Source organism: Squalius cephalus (genome assembly GCF_949319135.1).
Source record: "Squalius cephalus genome assembly, chromosome: 2".
Classification (NCBI taxonomy): domain Eukaryota; kingdom Metazoa; phylum Chordata; class Actinopteri; order Cypriniformes; family Leuciscidae; genus Squalius; species Squalius cephalus.
In genome coordinates, this window is record NC_137123.1 from 38,725,158 (window position 1) to 38,739,359 (window position 14,202).

Genomic DNA, 14,202 nt, shown 5'->3' on the forward strand with positions numbered 1-14,202 from the left:
AGAGCTTGAAATTCATTTCACATTCACACAAAATGTCTAGTTAGTTGGCGAACTCATTAGTGCATTACTCCTCGTTTGTATTTCTTTCGAAAAGGTGAATTATTGCATGGTACCTGGATGTTCAGTCAGAACATATGCGGTGCGAAACTAGGATAGTTCTCAACACAAACGTCCGTGTCCTCGTCTGATTCAGAGATTTCGTCCAGGAGAAATTGTCATCGTTGAAATTCCTTGCCGCAGACGGACTCTATCTCTGTGTTCGTAGTTGCATCTTACAGTCTATGAGTTGCATAGTGAGATCACCGGCACCACCAGTCCGCCCTAACTCGAGCCAGTCCGGGCTCCTCGTCCGCGGCAGGCAGGTCTTCTGCCTCGGCTGCTCTTCGCTATAATGCGGCTTGTAAAGGTAGCCACAAACACCTGATTCAAGCATCAGACTTCCGAAATCCTCTTCTTCTATATCATATTGAGCACTCTCCTCCGCTATTGTCATTACTTTACATCTGTCTCCACAGCGCCTGTTAGCTTAGCTTCAAACAAGATGGAGGATATTGCTTTCAGTTTCAGAGAGTAAAGTCCCACCCACTGATCTGTAATAGGTCTGTAGCGTGAGCGGGTCCCGCCCCCTGGGAAAGATGAGGAACTAGTGCTTGTAGTCTCAACAGAAATCCCCCCCCCCCCCCTCTTACACTTCCTCCTACAATGACGCAAAATGACGATTTTTGCGTCATTGTAGGAGGAAGTGTAAAAGGTAAATAACGGATTTCTCCCGTCTCAGGGGAAAATGAGAGAGTGTTGCAGGACCATTCAATAGTATGACTGGGTTTCTAACAATGCAAAGCTTAATGCAAATGGGTGGAGTGTCCCTTTAAAGCTTACCCAAGTGATTCTGAAATTGAGCAGGTGGCACTTGCGTTAGTTTCCAAACATCCATGTCTAAGGGAACTTGGCTGTGACACAGGATGCAAAGGCTGGAAGATGAGCTTAAAATTTAAAATGGGGAATTACTAGGGCTGGGTATTGTTAGGAATTTCACAATTCGATTCGATTTCGATTCTTGAGGCTTTGATTCGATATGTGTGCAGTATTACCAATGTTTAAGAACAAATTGACCCCAGTATGTTTCCTGTCATGGTTTATTTAGCAGAACAAACTGTACAATATTGTACATGTGTTGAATACAAAACACAACTGTAACAAACAGGTGCTTTATTAACACCTCTAAAGTGCATGTAACTGTAAGTAGTAGAAAGTATATTTCTTTCTTCCTATACATTCAAGTTATAAAATAAATGTAAACAGAAGCACAAAATGTGCATACTCATAAAAAAAGTCCAACCATATATTATAACATTACAAAGTGCTATTTTGTCAACACAATAAATAACACTGCCAATTAAAAGTTCCTATTTTTGCCCTTCGAAATATTATGATAGTTAAAAGACATGGCTACAAGTGAGACTGTGTATCGTGATTCTGTACTATTCTGCTAGTTGAAAATGTATTAACGTTATGCAGTAACTTAATATTACTCTGACAACGGCATCGCTCATCAAGTTCGTAGAGAGCTTATTCAGTCCATTTTAAATTCTGATTTTGGCCGCCTCTCAAATGGGTTAAACCATAGATATATTGCCTATGAAGTTCAAGTAATGCGCTAGAAAATCCACGCTCATTCAAGGATGTGCATTTATTGCATGGACGGAGAAAGCGCCGACGCCTGCATGATTTCACCTGTATAAACATATTATAATCAATCTGTTCCGTGAGAGCAGAACGAACGAGCCTTTATTGACGTTTTTAAATCTGAAAACTCCAAAAAGCAACGAAATTGTCAGACATCCATTAGTGCATGTTCACAGAGGAAAAACAACTGAAATACAGCGCTGGTTGTTCTCTCGAACGATACTCGACGACAACGACGGAATCCTAAGCCGTGGGCGAAGTAACATTAATGGGTGTATTAAATTGTATGAAATAATCCCGGAAAAAAAGCACAAAACACTGCAGAGATGGCAAGTTCAGCAGCAACATTTGCTGAGGTGAAGTGACGGCTAGTAACAGCAGACAAACGGCTAGCATTGAACGGCAATCCACCTGTCACTCAAGTGGCTACACCCTTAATTATGCAGAACTTTAAATATTAATCAACTAAACGGATGAGTTATAAAAAAATTCACCCTCCTCACAGTTGTTATGAAGGGCAAAATTAGCTGTATAGACCAAAGCCACATAGAGATCCAGGCTGTAAACATGTTTTTTTTTCTGCTGTAAGAGACGGGGAGGTTGCCGCTTGCTTGTACAACGCTGAACGCTCTCACTAGTGTGTTGCCCACAGCGCCGCCACTGGCCGGCGGGCTGAATCGATTCATAGGATTTGATGAATCGATATTGAATTGAGAAACAAATAATTGCAATGCATTGATGAATCGATATTTTTACCCAGCCCTAGGAATTACAGACAAAAATTACGCAATGCTGGATGTAGTGAGCTTGACAATAAAAGAGATGATGGTTCAAGAGTACCCCAGAAGAAACCAAGAAGATCAGAAATCAACTTCCTTCCAGACAATCCTGTTGGTTTAGATGATGCTGCATTGGAACATGAAAGGGAACAGCTTGAGCTTGAAGCGAAGAAAAAGAACATTGACATGACAAAACTGAACACCAAAATGGAAACTACATTCCCTCTCAGGAGAAAAGAAATAGTTAATGAGCAACCCTTGGTCTCTGTCATCAAAGAAAGATGGCCTGGCCTCTTTTTGGAGGAGCAAGTAAGTTAAAATTTTTCTGTACATTATTTTGTCTTGATTGTATATAGATTTTATTGTTCACACATTTTTTTTCCCTTTCATTTCCTCAGGTTTGTAGAGAGTTCCAAAGGATCACTTGTGTGGACCTTAAAACAGCTTTCATGACAGCTCTTAACAAATATAGCAACGCTCTAATCAAAATGTATCGGGCAAAGAGTGAAGACCTTGGAGATGACATGAAAAGGATCCTGGACCATTTTGATGAGCAGGTATGATTTCTATACTCATGATTATTTTGAAATTAGGGGTTATATCTCTAAATCTTATTTAAGATTATCGTTATAATTAATGTGACATATATACAATCATCTTTGGGTTCTCAAAAAGATTAAATTGACACAAAACTGTGTCACATTAATTTTAACGATTTAAATATATAACCACTAATTTCAAAAGATTGTGGAAGTATAGATTACATTTTTGTTGTCAGTTTTTGTAGATTATTTTGCCCGGAGCCCCATGACACTCTTTTAAAGGGATACTCCACTTTAAAATGAAAATTCTGTCATTATACTCATTACCCTCATGTTGTTTCAAACCTGTATGAATTTCTTTCTTCTGCTGAACAGAAAGGGAGATATTTAGAAGAATGTCAGTAACCAGACAGTTTTTGGTACCATTGACTTCCATAGTATATATTTTTTCCTACTATGGAAGTCAATGGTAACAAAATCTGTCTAGTTACTGACATTCTTCTAAATATCTTCCTTTCTGTTCAGCAGAAGAAAGAAATTCATACAGGTTTGAAACATGAGGGTGAGTATAATGACAGAATTTTCATTTTAAAGTGGTGTATCCCCTTTAAGTCTCTTTAAACGATCTTTAAGGATTCATGCAGAAATAAATCATAATTAAAATTATTTATCTCCCTCCAGACAACAGACATCTTATCACACAGACACGCTACAGCTTTACGGGGTCTCCACTTGTACCTCAGGGAGCACGATGAAATATCAAAGACTTGTCTGGTAAGTTTTTAGCTTTTGTTCATGTCATATTTTCATTGATCACTGTTATTTTATGAAATGTGTGGTTATATTTAATAAAGGTGCTGACAGTTTCCATGTGGCTTGTTTTCATCAAGTATTTACATCAGGTTAACAACACGTACTGTGCCTGTGGCAAGCAGTAATGGTGCAAGGCCAGTGGCGTGATTGATAAGGCAATTCACCTGCGTGCAGCACCGGTTTCGATTGTCTCACAGAAGAGCTTTGGATTGATAAAAGGAGCGACGACAGTGAAGGATAAAGGCTTGGACTATTTACATTATGTTTTGATTATGTTTGAGCGACAGTCCTCTGTGGGGAGCTGCCGCTTTTACTTTAGTTTTGTGTTTATTTATAATTAAAGTTGTGAACATTTGCCGGTTCCTGCCTCCTCCTTCCTGGGGTTCAGCTCCAACACAGTTAAAGGATCAGGTAGGGCTGGGCGGTATGACGGTCGTTACCACGGTAGAAAATGTCAACCGTAAAAGATTTTTTTATTACGTGATACCGCGACATGTAAATAAGTGGCCGTGGTTAACTCGCATGCATGTATGGTGGGCCGGAAGGTTCAAAAATAGGACTAATGATTTGTCGTGGGAAGTCACTATACTATAGCCCCTAGCTACTGACTTTCCCACTGATAGGCCAGCGGTGGATCTGTATACACACCCTCCTCACAGTATACACACCCTCCTCACAGTATACACACCCTCCTCACACAGCGGGCGACTCACTTTCCTCACACAGCGGGCGACTCACTTTCCTCACACAGCGGGCGACTCACTTTCCTCACACAGCAGGCGACTCACTTTCCTCTCACTTTCCTCACACAGCGAACGACTCACTTTCCTCACACAGCGAGCGACTCACCTCACACAGCGGGCGACTCACTTTCCTCACACAGCGGGCGACTCACTTTCCTCACACAGCGGGCGACTCACTTTCCTCACACAGCGGGCGACTCACTTTCCTCACACAGCGGGCGACTCACTTTCCTCACACAGCGAACGACTCACCTCACACAGCGGGCGACTCACTTTCCTCACACAGCGAGCGACTCACTTTCCTCACACAGCGAGCGACTCACATTCCTCACACAGCGAGCGACTCACCTCACACAGCGGGCGACTCACTTTCCTCACACAGCGGGCGACTCACTTTCCTCACACAGCGAACGACTCACCTCACACAGCGGGCGACTCACTTTCCTCACACAGCGAACGACTCACTTTCCTCACAGAGCGAGCGACTCACCTCACACAGCGGGCGACTCACTTCACACAGCGAGCGACTCACTTTCCTCACACAGCGAGCGACTCACTTCACACAGCGAGCGACTCATCTCACACAGCGGGCGACTCACTTTCCTCACACAGCGAGCGACTCACTTTCCTCACACAGCGAGCGACTCACCTCACACAGCGGGCGACTCACTTTCCTCACACAGCAGGCGACTCACTTTCCTCACACAGCGAGCGACTCACCTCACACAGCGGGCGACTCACTTTCCTCACACAGCAGGCGACTCACTTTCCTCACACAGCGAGCGACTCACTTTCCTCACACAGCAGGCGACTCACTTTCCTCACACAGCGAGCGACTCACTTTCCTCACACAGCGGGCGACTCACTTTCCTCACACAGCGGGCGACTCACTTTCCTCACACAGCAGGCGACTCACTTTCCTCACACAGCGAGTCATGTACACATTGGCCTAATATTATAATAAAATCATACCCTTCTCAAATACTGTGGTGGTGCAATAACTAAATATTTCAATAAAGTGTTATGTGTTGTAAACGTCATAATATTCTGAACCAATAATCTTAAATTGATTCTCAGTGCACTTTTTTTTTACCTTTATAAAGGCAATTTCCCCAACACTGTCATCTTTAATGTTAAATGATATACATTTTAAGTCACTATATGGCTTTTACCAATCAAATTGACTATCAACAAAAATATTTTATCCCACTGCAGAGAAAACAGAATCTGCATCAGAGGTGGCATTTAGATATTCAAATTTTTGTATGCAAAACAAGCATAAAACACATTGTTTAGCCACTTTAAAATAGACTCATGTAAAGCTTTTGTGGATTTTATAAATTCTTTAAAATAGAATAATCTTAAAAAGTGACATTTCCATTTTTGCTGATTCACACTGGTATCAAAATAGGTAAAACACATTTCAGAGTTACATACACCACCATGTTTTTCTACATATCACATTTGTTAGCAATATATTATTATTTGATAGCACCATTCAAAAGAGTATTCAACATGAATGCCCCATGAAGTTATATGAAATTTAAGTTTTTTAGAAATTAACTTAAAGTATTACATAATGTTGAGTACTTGTGAGTTCTATCTAGCTTGTAAAAGTTCATTTAACTCGTGTCTGCAAGTTCAACTTTGGGGGAGGGTTGATACAGAGCAAATACCCCAAAATACAGAGTTGTCTCCATTTTGAGTTAGAGCAGCTGCCAGCAGCAGTCCTTACGTGAATTCGTATTGAGAAACACAAAAGATTTTTCTTTTTAATTTGTAATATCAATTAAAGTGCCCCTATTATGGATTTTTGAAAAAAAGTCTTTGGACTTCACACATCACAACTTATTACAGATGCATAATGCTCACCTACACAACTTCGGCCCCTAAATAGTGACCATATTATGAAGGTAAAATAGTAGCAAAACTCGAGAGCACGTAGATGTGAATTTGAGAACTTGTACAATAAATATTCATACTTGTACATGAACATTTACACTCACAGCTCCAATGTGAAAACCTGTCAAATAAAAATCTGAAGTTGAATGTTGAAATTTGCACTCGCATACAATAGTCACAAACCTGTATTCTGAATCTGAAGCTGCAGACAAGTAGTCACAAATGTGTAAAATGCCATTCACAGAAATACAACTACAGACACAAACTTGTAATACATATTTTGGAATAAAAGTTAGGAATAAAAGGAATAAAAGTTTATGGAATAAAAGGAATAAAAGTTTTTGGAAAAACAGAGCAACAGAGCAAAAACATTTTATTTATGAAAAATTATCTCGTAATTCTGAGATAATTAACTCGTTAATTCAGAAAAACAGAGTAGATTATTTTTCCTCAAGTGAATGCAATACACTTCCGTACAAAACTTTTTTTTTTTATGTACAGGAAAGTACTATTTTTTTATTCCTTCATATTCAAACTTCACAAACAGAGTGAACTTACAATACCTCAGAGAGTGAAAATTACAAAAAAGGTGCTGGTAACATTTACAAAAAAATCATCCTTACTTTGTAACAATCAGTTATTCTTCCACTTTTTTTTTTTTGTCTTTTAGTCTTTTTTTAGTCTTTTGCATTAAGGCTTAATACTTCTGTATAAAGTATAAGTACAAGTCTTCACAGTTTTTCGAAAAAAGTCACAATATTATGTAACATAATGAAGCTTTTACGGCTATTTTCTGTTTAATAACAAATACACATCACTGGTAAATATACGTGAAAATACAGGGCTTACTATAAAATGGCAAGTAGGGTTGCAAAGGGGCGGAAAATTTCCGGTAAATTTCCATGGGAAGTTAAGCTGGGGAATTTTGGAAATATTCATTACCACGGCAACCGCTTGCGCGTCCACTCTGAAAGTAACTGTACACATAAGAGATGGAGAGATACATTATTTAATGTTATTTCTATTCGTTAGAATATTGATATATGAACTTGTTGTCAAGTAAGCCCCATTGCGAGCATGTGCGTCTCTCTAAACTTTCAGTGTGCTGCACTGCTCTAGTTGACTTCTACGTTGACTTCAGTAAGCAGTGTGCTATGTGCATGTGATTGAGGAATGGCATGGATATTCAAGTGTATTTGAATGGCATCTTTTTGTTTTAGTCCAGATTATGCTAAAATATACTTTCCTCAACTATATTTAAGTTCCCTATGAAGAGCCAACCCTCAACTTTGAAAATTCCCAGTTTATTCCCATTTATTCCCATAAATTCCTGTTAATTCCCTTAAATTCCCATTAATTCCCATGGAAAGTTTCCATCTTTGAAAATTCCCAGAATTTTGCAACCCTAATGGCAAGTAATGATACAGTTTGCTGAATTTTTTTTTTTAAACACATTTGTAAGAAAGGTTACATGAGATACCACTGAAATAACTGAAGCAGAAGGAAAAGAAAAAAAAAGTAATATATATATATATATATATATATATATCTTTATTTTTTCAGACTCATGGTCCATCCACACAAAAACAATACAAATACAAAAAAAAAAAAAAACAAATTCCACAGCACAAAGTTACAAATGACTCGCTTTTAAAAGACACTTATACCAGTGTTCCCAAAACTGAGACATGCAACGTGTGGCACTGTACCTAACATTCACCAGCACCACAACAACTTGATTTTCAGAATCATTCAGCCGACGAATGAACCTAAACATCGCTTTTCGCAGGGCAGACTGCAGTGTGTCAACTCTAGTGCTCACAAACAACTCACTTGCACAAGTTGATCTGGGCTTTTTTAGTAACATCCTCAAAGCATCATTGAATGCTACTTGCAATTTCTGAAGACTAGCTTTTTTATAGTTTAGCCACAGGTGTGCAGTGTACAAAGGCGAACAGTATGCTTTAAATAGGGTCAACTTGACTCCAGTCGTGCAGCAACCAAATTTGCGTACCAGAACATTTGCCCTCACATACAGCATACGGCACTGACGATTAATGTCATCGTCATCTGTAAGCTGATCTGTAATCAGATGTCCAAGATATTTCACTTTACTGCAGATATTAAGAACATTACCTGCAAGCCTAAAAACAGGAAAGGTTGAATGTCTGTCTTCTGCGGTTCTGCAAATCATGATAAAACTTTTGGAATCATTGTACTTTACATCATGTTCTTCCCCAAACGCAGAACATATGCTAAGAAGATGCTGCAGTAAACATACAATAATAAACATACAAACAAGGGAGATCGCCTCCAAACTTTGGCACATCCCTTTAAATTAGGGCTGCAGCTATCGATTCTTTTTGTAATCGATTAATCTAGCACTTAATCGATCGATTAATCGAGTAATCGGATAAAAAAATTTAGTGTGTTTTTAAACAACCGAAACAAATAATGCATAACGAAAATGATGTGGCTGAAAAACTCCAACATTTGGCTCCAAAACTAAGCCTATTTATTGTAATTTTTACCCATTTAGTGTTTATAAGTGCCAGTGCCAACAATTATATATAACAATACAGTTAAGTCAACTTTATACTGTAAAACATGTATAACATGTAAAACTATGAATACAAACTTAAATAGTAAAGGCCAATTTGCCCTTAGTTTTGTCTTCTTAATACAACATTACAAAAAAAGGATTGCACCTTCTGCAAATTACCCACCGGAGAACAAAAATAATCATATCAAGCCAAACAGGTACACAATGTATACAATTTATATAAAAAAAATAAGTGTAGCTTTGAAAAGGGGAATGTTTTATTGCAAATATGCATTTTGTTAAACAGAAAAAGAACAGCATTTTGTTTTTCACTTAGGCTAGTTGAAGTATATTAGCACGTTTTGTAGTATTATATTTTTTTGTTAATTTAAAATGTTCTATGTTCAATTACTTTGGTAGCCGATTATGTCTTCCCCAAAAGTACGAATGGATTTGGAGAAGCAGGCTGGGGAGTTTAATTTTTGTTGTTGTTGTCTGTAACTATTTGGTAGACGTGACATAGCCTACAAACAAGGTCTCGCAAAGACTGCAATACAATATTTGTTCCTCCATCACGTCTCGGTGTACAGTGAATGCATGCTGAAATTATTGTTGCGTGGCTACATAAAAGTTTAAGCATATGTGATGCATTGCCGCGTGAGAGAGACGAGGGTGCGTGTATGTGTGTGTGTGTGAAGGGGTTCTTTCTTTAGGCTATACGTTTACTTCTTAAAAACATCAAAGCTAAACATCATATCTAGTCAAACCGCATCACGACATCACTAAATACAGTATGGGATTAAAATCAGCGAACATCAATGTATAGGCTTAGGCACGGGCGGAAATATTGGCGCTGGGTCAAAAAAAAAATGCGGGGGACAGAATCGTTACCTTGTTTCAGCGACACTGAAGGAAGCGATCCCAAACTTTAGACATTCTCTGCCGTTTATGGACATCTACACTCTGCCATCGCGCCAAATAAATTCAAAATGTAACACGCGCTATGCTTCCTGAACATTGAACAACGGTCCGTGTGAAATCAGATCCCTGCGCGTATAGTGCGCGTCATAGGAATTTAACGAGGCTTCGAGGCAGAGTTTTTAGCTCGAGAAATTTTTGTAATCGAGTAACTCGATGAATCGTTGCAGCCCTACTTTAAATATTTTCACAAAATATAAGGTTTATTTTTTTTCTTTCAAATCATATGCATGGAAGTATAGCAAAAACCGGCATCAAGTGAAATCATGCTGTGTAGTAGGGTGCTAAATTAGAGATATTAGAGATATTCCAAAGCCTGTCCGTTCCAGACAGGTAAGAATAAGGTGCATTTGTAAGACTGAAAAGCATAGGCCTTTTTTAGGTTTCAATAAATAAAACAAACAAAAAAAATTACAAATGCAACACAAACCAATAATAACATGACCAATAGTCTCGAGGCGACCTCATGAACTCATGCACTCCCAACGATGTACAAAACTAACTCGTGCACTTGAAACTCAGAGGCGGTGAGAGAGAAAGTGGGGCGGGAGCGGGGGTTCAAAGGAGCCGTTTTATTGGTTGGCAGCTAGCCAATGAAATGGGACTTCGATGATGTCACGAAACCCGCGTGAACTGAAACGCTAACATGGCTTAATGCATTAGACTAATATAAGAAATAAACGACATTATCAAACTCAGTAGACACAATGCTTATAATGCATACTACAGAAAAGCAGATGAGCTACTTCATACTATTTCACTCAATCTTAGTGCCTCCATGTATATATCTAAGCCAAAAGACTGACTTGGCATTAGGGGATGGATGTGGTGGCTGACTTGTTCCAGTACAGACTCATGAAGGGATGCGGGGGCCTCAGGAACTGCAACAACACCACAATCCATGGCTGGAACAGGACCATCCCAGTCCACTCCAAAGTTAGTGAATTCCATCTGTTAAAACCAAATACAATAAGGGGAGGGAAGGATGGAGTTATGTTTGGAATAACTACTGTTAAAAATGAACCACATCATTACATAAAAAAAAAAAAAAAATTAAATCATAATAGACAATTAAAAGTTGTATTTAATGTATAAAAAAATAAAAAAAAGCCAGAAGCTGCTGTCTTTAAAGAGATTTTAAAGCTAAAGGACATTCTCAGGAACACCATAGTGCAGAGTACCTAAACCCCCTTACCAGTTCCAAAATAAAATGCAAGTTTCCATAAAATAAACAAAGCAAACAAAATGTACTTTATTAATAACTAATATTTTTTCTATTATATGCAATTAAGATCTTCAGCAGCATTTAGAATGGTTGCTAAGAAACAGTTGCTAAGTATGCTGATGTAATGTCGCCACAGGTGTGACTGTGATGGCACAATGGCTTCTATCACAGATCAGCCAATCACTATAAAGGACCAGAATTATCCGTATCATAAGATAAAAAAGTAATTAAAAACTTTAAACAACACTTAAGTGGGATGATTTCAGTTTGTTAAAGGGGTGGTTAAGTGTGATTTCACTTTTCTAACTTTAGTTAGTGTGTAATGTTGCTGTTTAAGCATAAACTACATCTGCAAAGTTACAACGCTCAAAGTTCAAAGCAAAGAAAGATATTTGCTTTTAGAGAAAAGGACTACAACAAATGGCTAGTTGGGACTACACAACATTCCTCCCGGGTTAGTGACATCACCAACCCTAAAATGTACATAAACCCTGCCCCCTGAACACACAGTCCATGTTGAGAAGAGGAAAAGTTGTTGTATAAGAGTGCATTTGTGAGTCAGCTCAAACTTTAGCATCCATCTTTTCACATGCAATAGAAAGTCACTCTGTCTGCATCTCACAAGAAATTATAGTCTGTTCCCAACAACTTCCACTCCAATATATATATATATATATATATATATATATATATATATATATATATATATCAAAATGTTCCTTCACTTGTTTTAACAGAAGATCAAAGATGTGATCACTTCAGATAGATTGTATTACCTAAACCTTTTGCTGTTCTGATTTCATTTACATTAAGAGTTGACCATTTGGGTTGATCACATCCTGAACAAATAGTAATCAATTGTAGAATGGGAATGGGTGTGGGACACAGAGAATCTTCTCAGACAATGGGGTGTCTCAACTTCATTAACATACAGACCACAGCTGTTACAATAAGAGCAACTTAATTTACATTAAGAGTTGTAAACTGTAACAGGATAAAAGGTTTAAGATTTGGATGTTCTGGGTTCATTCTGACGCCGGTGAACCCAAGGTGCTTTGTGTACCTTGCCACTGCTATGCTGTAATAAACTTCATTTTTGAGATCTTCGACGTCCACATCATTTTTTCTTACAACAGTTACTATACGAGCGATTTATAGATTACCATGACAGAATATGCTAATTGAAGATAGTTAACTCCACATCAGCAACATAAATTCATCAACTAACCATTCAGAGACGTCCTGTTGCATTCTACATGTTGTCACAGTTTCTTTCCATCTTTGTCTGACTCCGTTTTAACATTAAAGGCAGAACAGTTCCTGTCATTTTACAGTTTTACAGTTTCTGCGTGAGGTAATCGCAGCTGCTAACACACACACACACACACACACACACACACACACACACACACACACTCTCTTGAAACACCCTCTGCAGCAGCTCAGTTGCATTTAAAGGGCCAGGCACAAAACGTTTTTGCTCACCCTCAAAAAGTGACAACTTTAACATGCTATAAAAATATCTGTGGGGTATTTTGTGCTAAAACTTCACACACACACACTCTGGAGACATCAGAGATTTATTTTACATCTTGTGAAAAGGGCATTTTACCAACCCCTTTAATCATACAAGGTATAGTGCAAAAACTAAATGATTAATCCGGGGCATTTCATTTTATTTTTGGGGAGGACATAGTTCTAAAGGGTTAGTTCACCAATCAAAAATCTGACATGATTCTCTCACTCACTCACTCACTCACTCATCTTTCCGAAACTTATATGACTTCCTTTCTTCTGTGGAATATAAGATATATTATGTTTTATTTGCACAAAGTCCATGGTAAGCCAAACTGTTTGGTTACTAACATTTTTCTACATATTTTCTTCTATGTTCAACAGAATACAAAAAGTCATACAGGTTTGAAATAACAGGTTTTAGGTGTGAGTAAATTATGACAATTTTCATCTTTGGGTAAACTGTCACTTTAAGGGTTTAATTTAGCTTATTTTAACGTGGAGACTTTTTTGCTGAGGGTAAATTGCATTAAACAATGTTATTAAATTATTATTTGAAACATGTATAATGGTTAATTTTCATCTCAAAATAAGATATTAAAGTTTAAAGTCTACTTACTGTATGTTCAAGTAACAAAGCATTGAGTGCCAATCACAATTAACGGAGATTATTTTTGCGATTTAAAACGTTATCATCCAAAAGGGTGGAAAATAAGCTTTCCAAATAACATAAATCAATATTTACTTAGTATATAATAGTAGTAAATTGATCTCTCACATGTCCCACAAAATCGCATCTACTGTCCTGCAACAGAACAATAACCTGTGGTCACCCAAATCCAAATCCTGCCTAATTATCTAATGTTGTTTTCATCCAACTTACTGGATCAGCTGGAGCATCTGTATTCAACAGTTGACCAGAAACCCACAACTGTTGTGGAGATTTGTTGCCTTCTGATGACAGGGGATGTCGGTCCCACACCTATGGGGTGAGAATTGTCACGAATAAATGGAAAGAGATTCACAAAAATTGATCAAATTCAAAAATAAATAAACCGAGATATGAAAATAAAAAAATATTTACAAACGTGTTTAATGTCACAAACACAACTCTGGCTGACATTCATTTGTGAATCCGCGTATACATATGTGGATTTTAAAACACTTCTAGTCAAAGTGCAGACAACTCCACAATACGGGGACTCCACCCACCGTTTACTCAAGCCAATCAAATAAAGGCCACACTGCGCTGACCAACCATAGTACGTTTTTGCTACAGCCAATTAGACTTACACTCAGGGTGGGAACAGATTCATTTTGCACCCCTGAAAGGAGCTGTAATCTATGGGCACTTTGTTCAAACTAAACTGAGCTGTTGTTTGAACACCCTGTTTCCAAAAGATTATTGTAGTTTACGGCTTCTTTGTATTTTCATCGAGATCAGTGAATCAATATAAAACTCAGGATTATACACAAA

General features: G+C 38.1%; 2 protein-coding genes across 2 annotated transcripts in view; one reads left to right on the forward strand and one right to left on the reverse strand.

The window, feature by feature from the left end:
- Positions 1–14,202, reverse strand: part of LOC307145102 (uncharacterized protein) — a 590,539-nt gene that overhangs the window by 129,533 nt on the left and 446,804 nt on the right. The window lies entirely within an intron of this gene.
- LOC307150342 (uncharacterized protein) lies at positions 1,624–4,175 on the forward strand. The gene is made up of 4 exons (XM_079857489.1): positions 1,624–2,774; positions 2,864–3,022; positions 3,689–3,781; positions 3,898–4,175. Exons 1-4 carry the CDS (start codon positions 2,652–2,654, stop codon positions 3,943–3,945), a joined length of 423 nt encoding a protein of 140 aa, XP_079713615.1. The 5' UTR covers positions 1,624–2,651; the 3' UTR covers positions 3,946–4,175.

Bases quoted from the DNA above. Each gene is read 5' to 3' on its own strand.
- LOC307150342 (XM_079857489.1), top strand. From the start codon at position 2,652: ATGACAAAACTGAACACCAAAATGGAAACTACATTCCCTCTCAGGAGA. The intron at 2,775-2,863 runs GTAAGTTAAAAT...TCATTTCCTCAG, and splicing joins GCCTCTTTTTGGAGGAGCAA to GTTTGTAGAGAGTTCCAAAG. The intron at 3,023-3,688 runs GTATGATTTCTA...ATCTCCCTCCAG, and splicing joins TGGACCATTTTGATGAGCAG to ACAACAGACATCTTATCACA.